The 20,000-nt window shown below is 48.8% G+C and overlaps 1 protein-coding gene and 1 pseudogene across 3 annotated transcripts in view; one reads left to right on the forward strand and one right to left on the reverse strand.

Annotated features, from left to right (window-relative positions):
- Window positions 1-575, reverse strand: part of LOC102496775 (ribosome biogenesis protein BRX1 homolog pseudogene) — a 6,015-nt pseudogene extending 5,440 nt beyond the window's left edge.
- TDRD9 (tudor domain containing 9) overlaps window positions 1-20,000 on the forward strand; it is a 147,804-nt gene that overhangs the window by 30,174 nt on the left and 97,630 nt on the right. For 2 of the 3 annotated variants that reach the window (XM_006160071.1, XM_006160073.1), the window contains exons 2-7: window positions 704-813; window positions 6,312-6,409; window positions 9,459-9,680; window positions 11,274-11,396; window positions 16,674-16,754; window positions 18,103-18,267. In XM_006160071.1, the coding sequence (XP_006160133.1) occupies window positions 704-813; window positions 6,312-6,409; window positions 9,459-9,680; window positions 11,274-11,396; window positions 16,674-16,754; window positions 18,103-18,267 (799 nt within the window). The remainder of the gene's footprint in view (window positions 1-703; window positions 814-6,311; window positions 6,410-9,458; window positions 9,681-11,273; window positions 11,397-16,673; window positions 16,755-18,102; window positions 18,268-20,000) is intronic. The other variant, XM_006160072.1, reaches the window with a different exon arrangement.

Raw genomic sequence — 20,000 nt, forward strand, 5'->3', positions numbered from 1 at the left:
GAACTGCGGTCGACTACGTGGGAGTCCAGCGACATAGCCATTACGCTAACTGCTGGTTCCCTGTCTTTTTTTAAAAATACTTTATTTTATTTATTTATTTATTTGGAGAGGTTTTCGCTATAGGGCTCGTGCGCTCGCCAGAGACATAGAGACGGAAAGCGAGAAATCACCCCCCCAGGGGGGATGGCCGCGCCGCAATCCCTTCTCCTCCATTCTCCTCTCGGGATCTTGGGCACACATGCACACGCGCCCGGTGTGAGTTCTAAGCCCCCGGGTCCAGGATGCGAACTGTGGTTGACTACCGGGGAGTCCAGCGACATAGCCATTACGCCCACTGCTGGTTCCCTTTAATAATTTTTTAAAGAATTATCTTATTTAACTATTTATTTATTTTAATTTGATTAGAGACAGAGTGAGGGGGGGGAGGGAAAATGAGAAAGCAGCTGCCAGGTCAGGGACTCGTACCTTGGTTGGCCATGCGGGAGTCTAGCACCCTTAACCACCATGCCACCTGCTGGCCCATAACGTGTGTTTTTTATAGTCTGGCTTACTTTGCTTAACGTTCGATCTTCCATATTGCACTGTAAGGTAGGTACCAGGGTTTCATTGTCCCTTATGGCCGAGTAGTTTTCCATAGTGTATATATGCCACAGGTTTTCAATCCGTTCAAATTGACTTTACTATTACAATTTCTACTACTCAGGTCACCTGGCCAGAGGAGCTCAGAAATGGACTATATTAACAAGTACAGGCAACTTGAAGCACAAGAACTTGCCACGTATCGTGGTAGTGACCGCCCAGCTAGCGAACCAGGTGAGCAGGTGTCTTTGAATAGCTGAAGTTTGATGGGGAAGTGGTTCACATGTTAAGATAAGTTCTTAAAAGTCTTTGAGAAATATGGATTGTGATTTCATTGACTTTACATTGAATTTGTTGGGATGTTAGTGAATTTTTGACGTGGGATATTTTTGTCTTGTGGGTTTATCAGCATAGTACCTCACTCTGAATCAAGGAGTGTTTGGTCAGAGTAAGGAATTCATACCGCTTGTTAATTTAGGACATTTTTCAGAGCGAGTGTATGATAGGTTGTAAAATGTTCAGTTTTTTCCTATCTTAAATTCAGTTTCTAAATAGTCTCTTGGGAAGACAAATATGGTCTCATGCTTTATTAATTAAAAGTGCTTAATATTTTTATTTAAAAACTTAGTTTTTTTTACAATAAGCATATTAAAATGAAATTTTAAAATAATAATTTTTTTATTTTTAAAATTTAAGTATAGTAAGTATATTATTGTTTCAATATACATTTAATATTTTGTTTATTTTTTAAAGTTTGTTGTGAGTCTTTTTAGAAATTTTAATCACACATACCTTTACAATGTACAACATTTCTATCAAAATCAAATTTGAGACAGTGCCTAAGTGTATAAAATGAGAAATGGTCTTTTTTAAATCTTCCGTCCCCATGAGTGCATGTGTTCACGTTTCAGAGTAAGCTGGTTACGCTCTATGAGGGTGGAGCTCCTTTTCTTTTTCTTTCTTTTTTTTTTTTTTTGAAAGGTTTTTGCTATAGGGCACGTGGGTGTGCTCACCAGACAGACAGAGAGACATAGAGACAGAAAGCGAGAAATCACCCCCCAGGGGGGATGGTCACGCTGCAATCCCTTCTCCTCTATTCTTCTCTCGGGATCTTAGGCACGCACGCACACGCGCCCGGTGTGACTTCTCAGCCACCGGGTCTGGGACTCGAACCGCAGTCGACTACGTGGGAGTCCAGCGACACAGCCATTACGCTAACTGCTGGTCCCGAGCTCCTTTTCTTGAGCTAATTGTCCTGTTAGCAGCAGGCCTTATTCATGTGGTAGAGGTTCCCTTCTGGAATTCCGCTTTCTCTAGGCTGTCTGTCACTCCCCTGCTACTCACCCGGGCAGCCCACTGCTCGCCTGCTCTGTCTAGGTCTGCTTAGCCTTGAGGGCAGAAGCTGGACTTTTTAGTGTGACATTTTATTTTTAGCTTTACAAAATGATGAAATATAGTTCACACAATGTTGTGTTAATCTTTGTTCTTTTTGAAGTTTGTTTGGACCCCTTGACAGTATTAATTGGTATCTTGGATCAGCTGTAGAAAATTGTGAGCCATTCCCTGTGCTGCAGCCTCTCATTCACTTCTGTACCCTGGTTAAGTTTCATTACGTGCCTTCCTCTGTAAGGTAGACACAGCAGTTAGGCCCTTGCTGTGTTCTTAGTGCCCTTGCCTTGCATAGACCTGGCTGCTGGCTCCCTGTATCTAACCAACCCTCGGTGCTTTAAGGGGGCCTTGGGGTGTTTCCGTAGCCTCTGTGCTTGTCCTCAGGAGGGAGTTTGTCTGAACAGCCTAGTACATCCTCAGTATAAGTGGGCATTACACATGTGTAAGGCTCTTTTTATTTGAAAGTTTCTTTCTTTGGGGCCGACCTGCGGTGTGGCGGTTAAGGTGGCTGGATCCCATGTAGCTGGCGTTATGGTTTGAGTCTCAGACGCGGCAGCTTGAGGAACACGCCAGGTATGTATACACGAGTGCCCAAAGTTCCGAGAGGAGAAGGGATTGCAGTCTGGCCATTCCCTTTGGGGGGTGCTTTCTCACTTCTCCCCAACCCCTTGTTTCTCTCCAGTGAGCATACATGTCCTATAGCAAAATTTTTTGTTTTTTGGAGAGGTTTTTGCTATAGGGTGCGTGTGCTTGCCAGAAAGAGAGACAGAGAGACAGAAGGGAGAAAGCTCCCCCCCAGGGGGGATGGCCACGCCGCAATCCCTTCTCTTCCTTTTTCCTCTCAGGATCTTGGGCACGCACACACATGCGCCCGGCGTGAGTTTAAGCCACCGGGTCCGATACTCGAACTGCACTCGACTACATGGGAGTACAACGACATAGCCATTATGCTAACTGCTGGTCCCACAAAATATTTTTTTAAAGTTTATTTATTCCATGAGAGACACAGACAGACAGCTAGCTCCTTAACTGGCTTCTTAACCACTAAGCCACGGGGCTGGCCCTGTGTCTGTTTATCGACATTAAAACTGTGGGATCATACTTACACCTCGGATTCCGGGCCAGCATGGCCGGTTTCAAGACGAGATTGTGTTCTACCCAGTTACAGAATCCCTCAGTTCACAATAGCTCTGACTCTGCTGTGTTGTAGATGTTATTTGCTGTTGTAGAAACGGTTCCTGAGTGGAGCTCTAGGGATGTCAGCGCAACGCTGCGACTCCATCAGAACAGTTTATGAAGTGAGGGGCAAATGCTTTTTTTCAAATGGAGACTTCAGAGCATCGATTCGTGGAGCCTCTCCGGCCCTGCGGGCCCCCTGCTCTCCCGTCCTGGGATGGCATCTTCAGGTCAGGGCTGAATGCCACAGGTGGCCTCCTCTACATCAGCGATGTTTCTGGTGATCGCTTTCATCCCGTTTCAGTTTTGTCCTGGTTTTAAGGGAGTGGCTCCCGTGAGATGGACAGGTGGCTGAGCAGGGAGGCCTCTCCCCAGAGAAGTGATATGTAGTTACCTATTGTAATGATTTGATGTTACAGCAAAAGGGTATGCAGTTCTCGAGCTTGTTCTCGTCACGTGTACTGTCTAGATTTTAAGATGGACGTCCTTAGGTCCTCACCAAGCTGACCTAATACTCGTCACTTAACACCCATTTCAACTGCTGGAGCCTGTCATCGCTGAGCTTTTGGGTTGGGTTTTGTCCTTGGTGATGATGGGGGTGGGGGGTGGCCTAGTGAGATGACTAGGAGGGCTCCCCAGCTCACGTGACAGACCCTGTGCGAGCAGTCGGGGCGGAGCCTCGAGTGCAGATTGCAGGCTGCTGGTGCCTCCCTTTGTCTGCGAGCTGGGTCTGCCTGAAGGGACCCGTCATGCTTCCCTCCCCTTCGCTGCTGAGGGGGTGGGGGGGACGAGAGCCGTGTGCAGCCAGCCGTGGGCACCTCTCTTTGGCTCTGGCTGCCCTTGGGCAGAGGATGTGGAGGCAGGATGATTGGTGCCGGGGCCCCTTCAGCCAGTGACCTGAAAACGTCAGGCTGTGTTTCGCGTCTCCTGCAGAAGGGGCTGCAGCCGGGACAGTGCAGTTAGGACATGAGACTTTTTCCCTGATAATGTTTCTGCTGCTTGTATCGCCTGTGCCCATACTCGCCCCCACACTCGTGCCCGCGTGTGCACGGCCGTGTCCATGTGGTCACTGCAGATTTGGCTGGGCAGTGGCGGCCCAGGCTCAGTCTCCTAGCTGCCTGCTTCCCATCTTTCTTTCTTTTTAGAGAGATTTTAGCTATAGGGCACGTGTGCTTGCTGGAGAGACAGAAAGAGACAGACAGACAGCGAGAAATCACCCCCGGGGGGATGGCCAAGCTGCAATCTCTTCTCTTCCAGTCTCCTCTTAGGATATTGGGCACGCATGCACCCACATGTGCCTGACGTGAGTTTTAAGCCACTGGATCCAGGACACGAATTGCGGTCGACCATGTGGGTGTCCAGCAACGCAACCATTACGCCTTCTACTGACCCCAACTTCCCATCTTTCTGAAAGGCTTAGCCGCCCCTCCCTCTGAGTGGCCTTTGCCTGGGCCTCTCACAGCCTCTGGGGCACTACACATCTGGGCCCGCATCTCCCCGCTGTGCCTGGGTGCCGACTCGCGGGGTCTGTCCTCACTCAGCAGGCTGAGCACGTCCTCCTCCCCTTCCTGGTGTGTGTGTCTCGGCGGGCCGGAGACAGCAGTGGGCCCCCAGCCTCAGTGTTTGCTTCACAGCTGGGAGGAGTGTAGGCAGCAAAGCGAGGGTGACACATCCCTGGGTCAGCAGTGGGCAGTCAGTGCCAGGTGCCAGTCAGCGCCAGGTGCCAGTCAGCAGTGGGGCCGACTTTGACTTTGACAGACAGCAGCAGACCTGGCTCCTCTGTTTGTAAACTTGACAACAAGTGCCGCACACCTTGCTTCAAGTGTAGGAACATAGCTATAGTGTATGTTTTACGCTCTTAAAAAATTTGCTATAGGGCACATGTGCTCATTGGAGAGAGAGAGTGAGAGAGGCAGAGACAGAGACAGAGGGAAATCAAGAAACCACACCTCAGGGGACATGGCCACACCAAAATTCTTTCCCAGTTATCTTCTCAGGACTTTGGGCATGTGTGCACACACGCCTGCAGTGCTTTTCAAGCCACTCGGTGCAGGGCATGAACCATGCAGCTGGCCATGTGGGTTCCAGCCTCCTTAGCCACCACCCTGCTGGCTGGCCTGTGATTACATGCTGTTGAGACTAGCCGTGAGCCTGAGATATGTTCAGGGAAGCAGTTGTAGAGAGCAGAAGAGGTGCTTGGCTGTGTGTATGTGGCCTGAAGGACGGGACAGAGCAGGAAGAGGCTGGGTCAGAAAGGGCTGGGGGAAAGAGGAAGGGCGGATTGTGGGAGGACAGAGGTTCCGGGAAGGGGGCCCCAGAGAGAGGTACTATATTTCACACAGGGATGGAGAGGTTTTGGAAGTATAACATTTTGCAATGAAAATCTATGTCCCATGAAATTTGTTTTTGAGAGTTTTTTTTTGCTATAGGGCGCATGCGATCGCCAGACAGACAGAGACATAGAGACAGAAAGCGAGAAATCACCCCCCAGGGCAGATGGCCACGCCGCAACCCCTTCTCCTCCATTCTCCTCTCGGGATCTTGGGCACGCACGCACACGCACCTGGCGTGAGTTTTAAGCCACCGGGTCCAGGACGTGAACTGCAGTCTACTACATGGGAGTCCAGTGACCCAGCCATTACACTAACTGCTGGTTCCCTGTCCCATGAATTTTGATGACTTGTCAGTTTGCTGAGTGCTGAGCAGAGGTCCGATGTGTCGTGTAGCCAGAGCGGGGCATGTGCACACGCGGGCGGGACCGTGACTGGGCCACGCTGGTCAGAGCACACGTGCCCTTCTTGGGTTGCCGGCTTTGCGAGCTGTCCGCCAGCTGACGACTACGGGGTCAGTGCAGCGATGCGCACAGCAGATGGGAGCCTTCCGCCCAGTTCAGAGCAAGGGCTCTCTTGAAGCTAACCCTTCCGACAGCATCTGACTGGTAAGGAGTGCTGTGGTCCTTCCTCCGGGCGGCGCTCAGTCCTCAGTGCTGCTGCTGGTGCGTTCCTGGGGCTGCTGAGGCTCTGCTCTGCCTCTCCTGCTGGCGGTAGAGCCTGTGGGAAGTGGGCTTGGAGGTGCACGTGTGTCTGCGTAGATGTAACAGCCCTGGCTTACTTTGTCGTCTTCAGATAAGAACTGGCACTGCGTGTGTTTGTTTTGTTTGAATCCAGGTCAGAGGCCCCCTTTGGCTAAATTAAGCAACGCGACGTGCATCCCAGAGGCAACGTACAAATACCCTGATTTGCCCATCAATCGATGTAAGGAAGAGGTAAAATTACTTTGCCATGATGTAATCTGTTTGAAGACGTGTCCACGGCCCAGTACGTTTGGTTTGTAAAGTGAAAGTCACAGGCGGGTGCAGGGGGCAGGGCGGTGTGGGTGACTGTGGCACCCATGGCGACGGCTTTTCTCTGGCTGTGCTGTGACCTGTCCGGCCCTCACCGAAGAATATCCCCGAATGCACAGTTCTCCTTCCCCCAAGTGTCTGTGCATAAACACATGCTCTTGCCTGAAGAAGCACATGTCCATATGTGTATGCATGTACACGTGTATATACATACATGTATATGCATGCACACACGCAGTCTCCCCCCGCCCTCCTCAGAGGGCACATGTGCTTGCCAGAGATGGAATGGAGGGTGTGGGGGGGTGCAGTCCCGCTGCAGTCCCGTCTCCTGTCTCTATCCTAGAGAGATTCTGGATGCACCCACACATGCCCAGTGTGTCTTTGAAGCCATCAGGTTCAGAGCTAGAACCGTGCGAGCGTCATGTGAGCTATGCCTCCCTCATCCACGAGGCCACTGGGCCAACCTACCACATCTTCTCACAAAGCAGATAACACACCCCGCCACCTCCCTGGGGTTTTCTTTAAGTGTCGGCCTTTTCTGCCTATTCATTGGTACGATCAGTCCTTGGTACGCCAGTTGCACAAGGTCAGCCAGAGAGAGCAGCAGGGTGATGAAATTTCTGATGAGTCACGTTATTAAACATGACTAGTAGCAAGTGCATGAAACCTTTATTAATTTCTCTTGTGGAAAAAGCAGTCACAGATAAAATTGGAATGTCCCCATATTTAATTTTGATTTTGCTCTAGGTTGAATTGTACAGTTTTTGTAGAGTTGGTTACTTTATTAGTTAATTTTAGGAGCCAGTATTCAAGTTAGTTTGTATTCCCTGACTGGAGCAATTGCTGTTAGAGAGCCTAGATGTATTTGGGTTAGAGGAGGCTCAGAGCCAGAGGAGAGTTGGAGTTTTTTAAATGCTCCGTAAAACCTACAAGTGGACGAGTGGAAGTTAATTGTTTAAAAATGTGTACGGAGTTAAGACACTGGACTCCACGGGAGCAGCAGATGGCATCATGGTTGCTAGACGCCCACATAGCGGACCGCCTAAAACTCATGCTGGGCACGTGTGTGCTTGTGCGCATGCATGCCCAGGATCCTGAGAAGGAGAAGGGGTTATGGGGTGGCCATTCTCCTTAGGGGAGTGATTTCTCACTTTCTGTCTCTCTAGTGAGCCCAATAGTAAAAATCTCTTTTTTTTTGAAGAAGTTTTTGCTATAGTGTGTATGCGCTCGCCAGAAAGACAGAGACAGAGAGTGAGAAATCAGCCCCCCCGGGGGGATGGCCACACCGCTATCCCTTCTTCATTTTCCTCTTGGGATCATGGGCATGCATGCACACGCGCCCAATGTGAGTTTAAAAGCCACGAGGTCCAGGACTTGAACCGTGGTCGACCACATGGGAGTCCAGCGACACAGCCATTACACCATCTGCTGGTCCCAGTAAAAATCTCTCTCTAAAACAAAACAAACAAAACAAAACAAAAAACACCAGACTCCCACATGGCAGCTGTGGTTCAAGTTCCAGATGCCCACGTGGCTGACTGTGGTTCAAGTCCTGGATCTGGAGGCTTGAAAATCATGCTGTGTACATGTGTATGTGTGCCCAAGTGCCAGGAGGAGGAGAATGGAGAAGGAATTATGGCATGGCCATCCCCTGGGGGGTGATTTCTCACTTCCCCTCTCTGTATTGTGCATGTGTCCTATGGAAAAAACCTAAAAACCAAAAATATGTCTGAAGAAGTCCTTTCTGCTTTCCTTCTTTGCTTCCTTCTCTTTCGCTTCTGTTTTCCTTGTGTTACTGGAGGCATGTGCACTTGTCAGAGGGGCAAGGAGAGAAAGGCCCCCGAGATGGGGCATGGCCATGCCGCAGTGCCTTCTCCATTCCTTCAGACTCTGGGGCATGAACACACGTGCCTGGCACGCTTTCCAAGCCCCAGCGTGGGAATTAGAACCGCAGTTGAGGACCTGGCTCCCTCTGCGCACGGCTGGGCCATGGTGGCACCGGCCAGCCCATGTCCGACACCTTTCCAATGAAGTGTGAGCTGTTGGAATGTAACCACTCTGTTTTAATATTTCCAGCAGATTCACATGCAGGTTCATCACGAAATTTTAAAGCAATGGGAATTTAATAAGAGCCATAGAATCCAATTTGGTGTTTTCATTTCATTAAAGAAATGAAGGGCCAGCCAGTGGCGTGGTGGTTAAGGCAGCTGGATCCCACATGGCTGACTTCATGGTTTGAGTCCTAGTCCTGGTGACTTGAAGCAGCTTGAAAAATGCACCAAACTTGTGTGTGCATGTCCAAAATACTGAGAAGAGCGTGCAAGAGAAGGAAATGCAGCGTGGCCGTCCCCCAGGGGTGACTTCTTGCTTTCTCTCTCTCCCTCCATCTGTCTCCCTGGCAAGCACACCTGCCATACATATAACAGCAAAACAAATCCCAGCGTGAGACCTGGGGAGCAGAGACTAACTGGGCTCGGTTCTCCATAGCTAGTGCGTGCTGCCCTGTGGTAATGGGACTGCCTTCCATGTGCCACACTGCTTGTTGCCTCCTTGGCCTCGCCCGTATGTGTGCCTGTCTAATTCATTACTTAACCTAAGGTGAGAGAGAAGTAGATCCTGAAGTCTTCCTAAAATGGGCAATAGTTGATATTATTGTTAATTTTGTGCCTTTTTTTTTTGGAGAGGTTTTTTTTTGCTATAGGGTGCGTGCGCTCTCCAGAAAGACAGAGAGATAGAAAGTGAGCAGTCACCCCCCGGGGGATGGCCACGCCACAATCCCTTCTTCTCCATTCTCCTCTCAGGATCTTGGGCATGCACGCAAACACGCCTGGCGTGAGTTTAAGCCACCGGGTCCAGGACTTGAACCATGGTCAGCTACATGGGAGTTCAGCGACATAACCATTATGCTAACTGCTGGTCCCGATTTTGTGCCTTTTTTTTTTTTTTAAGATAATTTGTTTTTCAATTCTAGATCATTTCTTTGATAGAAAGTAATTCTGTGGTCATTATACACGGGGCCACAGGGAGTGGTAAAAGTACTCAACTCCCGCAGTATGTCTTGGATCATTGCACTCAACACTCCACCTATTGCAACATTGTGGTCACCCAGCCACGGAAGATCGGGGCCAGCAGCATCGCCAGGTGGATCAGTAAAGAGCGCTCCTGGACTCTGGGTGGCTTGGTGGGCTATCAGGTGAGACTGCATGTGTGTGTCGTGGGGGGAGATGTGCAGTTTATTCCTTGTAGGGTGGAGATACCGTGTGACTGCTTTCTGCTGGAAATTAAAATGAAACCAGTTGCCAAAAGAGCAGAGCTGTGGCATGGTTTTATTTTTGAGAGGTTTTTGTCATAGGGCCATGCACTCACCAGAAAGACAGAGAGAGACAGAGAGAAAGCGAGAAATCACTCCCCGGGGGGACGGCCATACTGCAATCCCTTCTCCTCCATTCTCCTCTTGGGATCTTGGGCATGCATATATACACACCTGGTGTGAGTTTAAGCTACCGGGTCTGGGACTTGAACTGTGGTTGACAACATGGGAGTCCAGCAACATAGCCATTACGCCAACTGCTGGTCCCTGTGGCATAATTTTAACAAATGGCAAAATTAGATTTCTTGAAAATAATATTTAATTTCTTTCCCAGTTGAATAGGAAAGAAATGAGAATTCTTAGGTTCATAGTTTTTATAATCTTATCCTTTCAATTACATCTTTGTAGTCTAGAATCTTTATACATAAATATTTTAACACAAAAACGTTATAGGCACTACAAGTGGATAAGCTACACCTTCATACACCCCTCTAAAAAAGAAGAAAAAAATGAACTTGAAAACTTTGTTTTTTAAAAAATAGTTATAGTGCTAGAGGCACTGTGTATTCACTGGTGATAGAGAGACAGAGAGATCACGGGAGGCCTCACCCCATGGGGGACGGTCACACCTCAGTCCCTTGTCCATTTCGCCTTCCAGGATTTGGGGCAGGCATGCACATGCACGTGCGCGCGCGCACACACACACACACACACACACACAGACACACACGGTTTTCCTTTTCCCTTCCCCTTCTCCTTTTCTTTTTCTTTTCTTTCTTTCTCTTTTTTGGTTAAGGTTTTTGCCACAGAGTGCATGTGCTCACTAGAGAGAGACAGAGAGGGAAAGTGAGAAATCGCCCCTGGGGCGGGGGGTGGCCATGCCTCAACCCCTTCTCCTCTGTTTTCCTCCTGGGATTTTGAGCATACGTGCACATGTGCTTGGCATGATTTTCAAGATGCCTGGTCCAGGGCTTGTACTGTGCCACGTGAGATCCAGCCTCCTTAATCCCCACACCACTGACTGGCCCGAAAGCTTTATTTTCAATTTGGACTCTATACGTCTTTTGAAATACGATAATTTTTAAAACATAGTTTCTGCTATAGGGCACATGTGCTCGCTGGAGTGAGACAGAGGGGAAGTGAGAGATCACCCTCCGAGGGAGACGGCCACACCGCAGTCTCTTCTCCTCCATCTCCTCTCAGAATTTTGGACACACACATGTGCCCCATGAGTTTTTTAAGCTTCCTTGTGACGGATTTGAACTGCTCTGAGTCTGGGACTTGAACTGCACTGTTAGCCATGTGGAATCTAGCCGCCTTAATTACCATGCCACTGGCCGGCCCCAGAATACAATAGTTTTTTATTCTCTCTCTCTTGTTTCATCCACTTTTATGAAACACATGTAACCTTTTTGTTAATTAAACAGCAGCTATTTAAACCTGGACTCTTCTTTCTCTTTCCTTCCTTAACTTCAGGTAGGGCTAGAGAAAATAGCAACCGAAGATACTAAGTTAATTTATATGACAACTGGAGTCCTGCTTCAAAAAATAGTCAGTGCCAAGAGTCTGATGGAGTTCACGCACGTCATCATCGACGAGGTGAGGGCTTTCTGCAGAGCTGCTCTGACCTGTGGTGCCGCTTCCATAGGAGGACGTCGTACTGCTGCTGTGGGCGGCGGCGGCTTGCAGGGCGCACTGGGCTCGCATCTGCTTACTCTGTGTGCGAAGCTTAACTTTCTGTTTGTATTTCTTGCTCTTGGTTCCAAAATACAGGTGGGCACGGTTAGAGTGGGGGCTGGCAGGTTACAGCCCTCAGGTCAGACTTGGCAACTGCTCTTGTACGGAAAATCTCAAGCACTGTCTCACTCCTCCGTTTGTTTATGGTTGCTTCTGTGTTGTAACAGCAGAGGGATTGCTACTGAGACGGAATGTTCCACAAAGCTGGGAATGATTCCTCTGTCCTTCCCAGGAGAAGCCTCCCACACCTGGTTAGGGTGTCAGTGCAGTCAGCTAGTTCGGGGCTGCATGTGGGTGTCGCAGCTCCTCTGATCAGTCAGGGACAGTTATGGCCTAAAAAATCAGCACATTCAGCACAAGGTACTGCTCTGCTTACCGTTCCAAAACTCGAATGAAGTATTGTGGGCCTGTAACTATACTTCCTTCTGCTCTCTTCACCCTTACACTTTTTTTTTGAGAGGTTTTTGCTATAGTGCACGTGTGCTTGCCAGAAAGACAGAGACAGAGAGACAGAAAGCGAGAAGTCACCCCCAGGGAGGATGGCCATGCCACAATCCCTTCTCCTCCATTCTCCTCCTAGGATCTTGGGCATGCATGCATGAATTTAAGCCACTGGATCTGGGACTTGAACCTCAGTCGACTACGTGGGAGTCCAGCAACATAGCCATTACCCCAACTGCTGGTCCCACCTTCCCCACACTTTCTGAACTTGTCTCAGGAAGGACGGAATGTTCAGTGGCCTTGTTTGAGAGTTTTTGAGGTGGGGGATGTTCTAAGATTTTTCTGGGAGCTTTGAAAGGGGCTCTACCCTAGACTCTTGTGTTTTAAACCTCACCAATCATTTGTCTTAAGAAGTGTAACTTATTTCTAGAGGAATCAGAAACATCAGCAGACAAATAGAACTCGTGGGGTGCTGTGAGATGGGGCTTGGGTGCTTAACAGTGAAAACAAACTGTGCAAGCTGCCCTTTAGGGTAAGGTCTCCTCTCTCTCTGATACCAAAATATACAAGTGCGGCTGAACTAGTGTGCTTAGGATCTCGTGTGCGGGCACTTGGCTTTCAACTACCGTGGGGTGTTTAGGAGAGTAGGAAAAGAAGGACGACGACCTGTTGATATTCCTTGGAAATAGTGTGATGTACAGCATGCTTCACAATTTGTATGACCTTTGGCAATTTTGAGTGTCTTTAGGTCAGGTAGTGATCAACTTCAAATTCAATCGGCAGTATGCTGAAAAGTTTCCCCATAAATGTGCTAATAGTTGCCCTTACGGAGTCTCTCACTGTAGCGGAGCTGGTTTTGCATGAAGGAGGGGAGCTGGAAGAGCAGCAGTGTGCAGCCACAGGCAGTGCAGGGCGGCGGGACTCAGGCTGCACTGTGGGCCTCGGACGCCGGCGCCTGCCTCACTCCTCCGTGTGCCTGGCATCTTGTCGGCCGCGTAGGACGTCTCTTCAGAAGCTCATTGATGAGGGGAAACCTACCGTCCACGTCCTTGATGACTTGCTGTCCTGAGCTGTGTCACAAGCAGTCGGGTGCAAGTCGGCTGCTCTGCCAGGGCTTGCCCTGTGGGGCGGAGGGCGATGGGGAACCAGCAGAGAACTGCCTGGCCCTCCGCTGCCACAGTGGCCTCTCCACCACCATGCCGCACACCCACCAGGCCTTCTTGTGATTCACATACTGAGTGAATGGATTGGCTATACTGAAGTTTTAGGTTGACTAATACATTGTTCATATTGTCTGGGATGATTAGGATTTCAAAAGAAACACAAAAAACTAAAGAAATAGAAAATGATACAAAAAAGTGGAAAGATATCCCATGCTCCTGGATTGGAACAATTAATATAATCAAAATATCAATTCAACTCTGATTAATTTATAAGTTTAATGTAATCCTAATCAAATTACCAGAGCTATTCTTCACAGAACTAGAAAAAAAATTCATAAAATTAGTCTGAAATCATAAAAGGTCCCTTATCACTAAAGTAATACTGCGCAAAAAGAATAAAGTAGGCGGTACTCATTCTCTGACCTCAGAATATATTACAAAGTTGTGAACATCAAAATAGCATGGTGGGAACCAACAGTTAGCATAATGGCTGTGTTGGACTCCCACCTAGTCGACCGCGGTTCGTGTCCTGAACCCGGGGGCTTAAATTCACACCGGGCGCGCATGCGTGCCCAAGATCCCGAGAGGAGAATGGAGGAGAAGGGATTGCGACATGGCCATCCCCCCTGAGGGGTGATTTCTCACTTTCTGTCTCTCTCTCTCTTTCTGGCAAGCGCACTTGCCCTATAGCAAAAACCTCTCAAAAAAACCCCCAAAAAACAAAAACAAAAAAACCCAGCATGGTACTGGCACCAAAACAGGCATCTAGACCAGTGGGACAGAATAGAGGACCCAGAGGGACCAGCAGTGGCATCTTGGTCACATTGCTGGACTGCCACAGAGTTGACTGCGGTTTGAATCCCAAAGCCAGTGGCTTAAAATTCCTGCATGGCGTGTGTGTGTGCATGTCCAAGATCCCAAGAGGAGAGGGGTGAAGTGACTGGGGTGTGGCCATACCCCCTGGGGGGTGATTTCTCGCTTTCTCTCTGGTGAATGCCTGTGCTCTATAGCAAAAATCTCTCTCTCTCTCTCCTTGAGAACCCAGAAATAAAACTTAAAACATGCAGTCAACTGATTCTTGAAACACAGCACAAGACAATCCAGTGGGAAAAACAAAATCTCTAAAGTCAGTTGTGCGGGAAAAACTGGGTATCCACCTGCAGAAAAATGAAACCAGACCCCCATCTCTCACCGTTAACAAAAATCAGCTCAAGATGGGTCAGAGGTCTGAACCCTAAGGCCTTGCTTTCTGAATGGCTAGCTGGCCCGCAAACATGTGGACGTCCCGAGAACTTGCTGGGTTTTCTGTGAGAAGTGTGGCAAGCACCAGCCTCACACAGTGACACAGTACAAAAGGGCAGGGGTTCTCTGTGTGCTCAGGGACAGCGGCGTGACAGGAAGCAGAGCGGCTATGGTGGACAGACTAAGCCTATTCTCCGGAAGAAGGCAAAAACTACAAAGAAGATTGTGCTGAGGCTTGAACGTGTTGAGCCCACTGAGGGTCTAAGAGGACGCTGCCTATTAGAGATGTGAGCATTGGGAACTGGGAGGAGAGAAGAGAAAGGGTCACGGGATCCAGGTCTAAGCCTCACCTTTTCTGTTACGAAGACGACCAAATCTTGAGGGGAATGTTCACCTCATTTGATTACAGTTGGTCTGTTTGTGAGGGAATAGAGTAATCAATAAAATGCCCCTTTTGCGGAAATTTGATTCATGGTTAAATCAGTCAGTCCACCCATCCATCCCTAAAACCTTGACCTATAGAAGTACCGGTGGATAGCACAGGGGGAGCTGTGGGAGACATTGGAGTAGGCAAAGACTTCTTCAGTAAGATCCCCAAAACATATGCAGTAATCTTGAAAATAGACAGTGGGATTACCTCAGGTTAAAAAGCTTTGGCACAACAAAAGGAATAATAATTAGAGTGAAGAGACAACCCTCAGGATGGAGGATATATTTGCAAACTATGCCTCAGATAAGGAACTGGTAACCAGAATGTAGAGGGAACTCCGCAGTTTACCTGGAAAACAATCAATCCGACGAGAAGATAGGCGAGTGACTCGAGCAGACAACTCTCCAAGGAAGACATGAGCAAGCAACAAGCACATGGAAAAACGCCCAGCACGCCTTAGCAAAAGGGAGATGCAGAGGAAAAGCACGGTCAGATACCACTTACTGCAGTCGGAAAGGCTAAGACGGAAAATAAGAATGGTCAGGGAGACCTGAGCCGCTCTGCTCGCGCAGCCTACCCTCTCAGGAACGTACTTTTACTTAATAAACGACTTCTTCCTTTTGCTGTTTGTTTTGTTGAATTCTTTGTCTGAAACAGCAAGAACCTGGATGTTATCACAGAAGCAATCTCGCAATACGTACTGTGGTGAGCCAGCTGGGAGTCTGCTGCTGGAGCCCCTCCAGTCCCTTACAAAGACTGGTCTGCTCCTGTTGGAAGCTTGAAGAACCTGAGCTGTGAAATTGCAGGTGACCATACAACAGGGATGTCGATTAATTCACATCCAGAAGATACTTGTCTGAGGTTTGTGGCCCTCAGTTTCTAGTTTATATCTTTTTGTTTTCTTCTTTTTTGAGAGATTTTTGTTATAGGGCACGTGCACTCACCGGAGAGACAGATGGAAAGTGAGAAATCACCCCCAGGGGGGATGGCCACGCTGCAACCCCTTCTCCTCCATTCTCCTCTCAGGACCTTGGGCACGCATGCACATGTGCCTGGTGTGAGTTGTAAGCTACTGGGTCCGGGACTCGAACCACGGTCGACTACGTGGGAGTCCAGTGATGTAAGGATTATGCCATCTGCTGGCCTCTCATTTTTATCATGTTTTCTACATTCTGAGACGAAGCTTTGTTCTTTAATGCATTTTCCCCTTAAATGTCAACTCATTTAGACCCCCTTACCTCGCAGGTGCAAGCCTACATGTCATGTTCCCATTTCTCACACAATAGTTTGCAGTGAGCTGCTGCTAAAGGTCCTTTACTCTCTTACCCTCCTGACCAAGAGAGACTCCACTCTGCTGGGAATGTGGCAGTGACATGGGACATGTTCGTTTCAGCTGTCAGAGCAGGCTGTGAGCAGTCTGGCTGTCAGCAGCTCTCTGTGTGAGTGAGCAATGAGTGACTTCTAGTGAGAGCAGTGAGTGGTTTTTATTGGAAGCTGAACCAGAGCGACTCCATCTTGTAAACTGGCTTATCTTTAAAGTCGATACCCTAACTATATGCGTGTGTCCATTTCCTACCACGGAGACTCTTCCTCAGGGGCCCCTGCTCTGTGCTTACTCCTGTATCAGCAGTAGGACCCTAAAGAGAAACATGGGAGGGGACAGTGGCCCACTGGAGTACTCTCCTCCGCTCTTTGCTTTGTCTTGACCAGGACTGGTCCCAGTCCCCTAACGGTGGGATCTGCGTTTGGTGGAGACAGTGGCCTGACTCCCCATCTCCCGGCATGCTGCCAGAGCCCCTTCCCTCTGCTCACTCAGCCGTGACTTACGCATGGCCATGTGGGGTGCCCTTCTGTATTTTGCAGGTTCATGAGCGAACTGAAGAAATGGATTTTCTGCTGTTGGTTGTCCGCAAACTTCTAAGAACAAACTCACGTTTTGTGAAGGTAAATTTGATTTCATGAGTAACCTATCTTTAGGGTTAAGATTAGTTTTGCTTCTATTCTAATGCAAACAGTCGAAGCCTTTACTCTTAAAATGTGCCATCGCCATCAGGTGTGGTATCCAGACCTTGCCAAGAAGCAGGCCTAGGGCGCTCTCTCATGGTCAGTGCTTAGAATCTTTTTTTGGTTATTATGTTGCATTATATCCCAACATTTTCTCCAGGCTGAAGAACGTGATCTAATAATAGTTGACTATAATGAAATGCAGCCCAGCTTTCGGGTGAATAAGCAGCACACTTTGACTGCGTGTGAATAAATCTGCAACCCGGCTTCAGGAAGAGCACCGGCGTGCCCTGCAGCCAGAGCAGCTGCGCGCTGCTGTCGGAGGCACACGGCCGCTCCCCTCCGCATCCCGCCGACCCAGCTGTCACCTCAGACTCATCCTGGGCCCAGCCCAGGCAGGCTCCGACGTGGTGGCAGTGCTGTCCTCTTCCTCTAGCAGTCCTGAGCTGGCCTGCTTGTGGGCATGCTGTGCTCAGAGCATGTAATCCCTGCAGCTGACCAACATGGCGTTGCATAGAGGGCATTTACTGAGCCTGGACGGTGTCTCCCAGGGGTCATGCTGCCACCCAGTGGGCTCTCAGAGCGTGCCTTCCGGCCTCAGGTGTCCTGGAGCTCAGTGGGGTCTTTACTGTGTACCCATCTTCCGAGTGAGACCCTGATGTCTGGTCTGTGTGCTGACTGCTCTGCTGGCGCCTGGATCAGGCTCGACTTCTCTGCTAAGATGTACATTTGTAGGACTCTGCTGCCAGAGCCGGGTTCTTCACAGAGCTCAGGGCTGGCGGGTGGGCCAGCAGAGCAGCCTCCGTCCTGCTGCCCCTCAACCTCTGCACGTCTCTAGTGCCGTGGGCGTTGCCTCTGATGTGTGTGGCTGGCGGTCCCCTGGGCTGCGTTCATCTGTGTCCTGGGCCATGCCAGTGTCTCCAGACTCCTTGTCCTCCGCGCTGTTGGTGTTGAAGGCACGTCATCTAGCTTTCTAGACACATCATCTAGTAACTTGCTTTTAAAAATTAGTTTCCTTTTAGATGGGTGCTTATTATTTAGCTACATTGGTGATGTGTAATTTCTCATTTGACAAAATAGTGGAAGAAAAATAGTAAAAGTTGCTTTTACCAAGCACTCCTTAAACAGCAGTAATTCACATTCCGCTCGAGAAGTGAGTCAAGGTATTCTATTTAAGATCTCAGAAGTTGTTCAGAAGGAGAAGACAGGCCTAGGATTCTGAGAGAATCGACTTCGGTCGGCGTCACTCCCTGTGCGTGTGGGCGTTGAAGGCTGCTCTGCTCTGTAGGTGATCCTGATGTCAGCTACCATCAGCTGTAAAGAGTTTGCAGACTACTTTGCCGTTCCTGTCCAGGACAAGATGAGCCCTGCGTACATCTTTGAAGTGGAAGGCAAGCCCCACTCAATTGAAGAGTATTACCTCGATGACTTGGGCCACATTCATCACAGCAGGGTATGTTGTTAGCTTCCTTTCTTTACAATCGGCGTGTGTGTGTGTCAAAGCAGGGTCTCGCTGTGTTGTCCTGCTCCTGCCTTGGCCTCCCAGCAGGGCCTCCAGCACACGGTCTGGCGCCTGACCTTCAGGCCGGGCCGGGATCAGACCCAGGCTTCCCATACGGTCCTGGCATGCGGAGCTCAGGTCTTAGCAGTGCACTCCACGGAAGCTGGATCTGAACACTTTCGTATGTATCAAATCCGTATTCATTATCTTGGGAAGCAAAGCCCCTTTGGAACTTGAAATCAGAGCAGAGAGACGATAGGGAGCAGATTCTTCAGACCAGAAGAGCAAGCCGCAGACTCCTCCTGGCTTACAGATCCGAACTGGGAGTGTAAGAAGTCTGTCGCATGGTTCTGTGACATTACTGGAGCTGGTGTCCATCTGGCCGATGATGCAGCGTGGAGTGTCAGACTCAAGTCAGCTACCAAATGGTAGATCGAGTTGGGGTGGGAAGTGATTTTATTTCAAATCCAATTTTATTTTGATTAAACTTACATTTTCTAATGTAATTTGTTTTCACTTTAATGTGAAGGAGGAATATATTTTAGCACTGGTAGTATGTTCTTAGGAAAGATTGTAGTTGATTTGAAACTGTTTTCATAATAATCAAAAGGTAAAAGCAGTGTAACACAGCTCCTTCCTGCTCCTGTCCTTAGACTGCCTAGCAGCTCTCTCGTTACGAGAAAGCCTTGAGGCCGACAGGTGGCGTGGTGGTCAAGGTGCTGGACTCCCACTTGGCTGACCATGGCTTGAGTCCCAGACCTGGTGGCTTGTTTTATCAATTTCCTTCTCTCTCTGGTCAAATTAAAAAATAATAATAAATAAAAAATAAAATTTTTTATTAAGGGGCTTGCAGGTGGTATGGTGGTTAAGGGTGCTGGACTTGCACATGGCTAATTATGGTTTGAGTCCTGGATCTGGTGGCTTGCTTTCTCACTTTCCCCTTCTCTCTTGCTCTGTCCCTCTCTGTTCAAATGAAAGTAAATTAGTAAATCAATAAATAAAAGTTAAATAATTCTAAAAAAAGAGGAAGCCTTTGTTCCTGATTTTCTGTGAATACTTCTACGTGTGTTCTTGCCTCTACAAGCATGAGTGGATTGCTCTCCTTTTCACAGAAATTGGAGGATTCTATGTCCACCTTGCTTGTCCCCTCTCAGTTTTCATTTCTTCTCATGTCAGCATATAGTTTGACTCATTCTCTTTTTAGAGATACATGACATTTCTTAATATGCACGTACCAGTTTTTAAAGTTTTTTTTTTCTTTTTTTTCGCCATAGGAAGTGTGGAGTTGTTGGGAAAAGTGAGACAGAGACAGAGAAAGGGAAAGCTAGACATAACCCCCAGGGGGGTGACCACGCCAGAGTTCCATCTCCTCCATTCTCCTCTTGGGATTTTGGGCACGCACGCACATGCACCCAGCATGATTCCTAAGGCAGCAGGTCTGTGACTCGAATTGCAGTCGTGTGGGAGGCTAGCACCTTAACCGCTCTGCCGACTGCTGGCCCTGCCATCGTTCACATAGCTAACCCCCAGTGGTTGTGGGCCTTTCTCTGATGAGAGCACGCCAGTGGGGGGCGCTGCAGGCATTATTTGGTAGTGGGAAGGTAACCTTGCCTGCCAGGCTTTCTCTGCCCCAGCACGCTGTCTGGGTGGACCGGGCGACTGAGGGGCTGTCTGAGCTTTAGTAG

Source organism: Tupaia chinensis, unplaced genomic scaffold (genome assembly GCF_000334495.1).
Source record: "Tupaia chinensis unplaced genomic scaffold, TupChi_1.0 Scaffold000671_2, whole genome shotgun sequence".
In the NCBI taxonomy this organism is placed as follows: domain Eukaryota; kingdom Metazoa; phylum Chordata; class Mammalia; order Scandentia; family Tupaiidae; genus Tupaia; species Tupaia belangeri.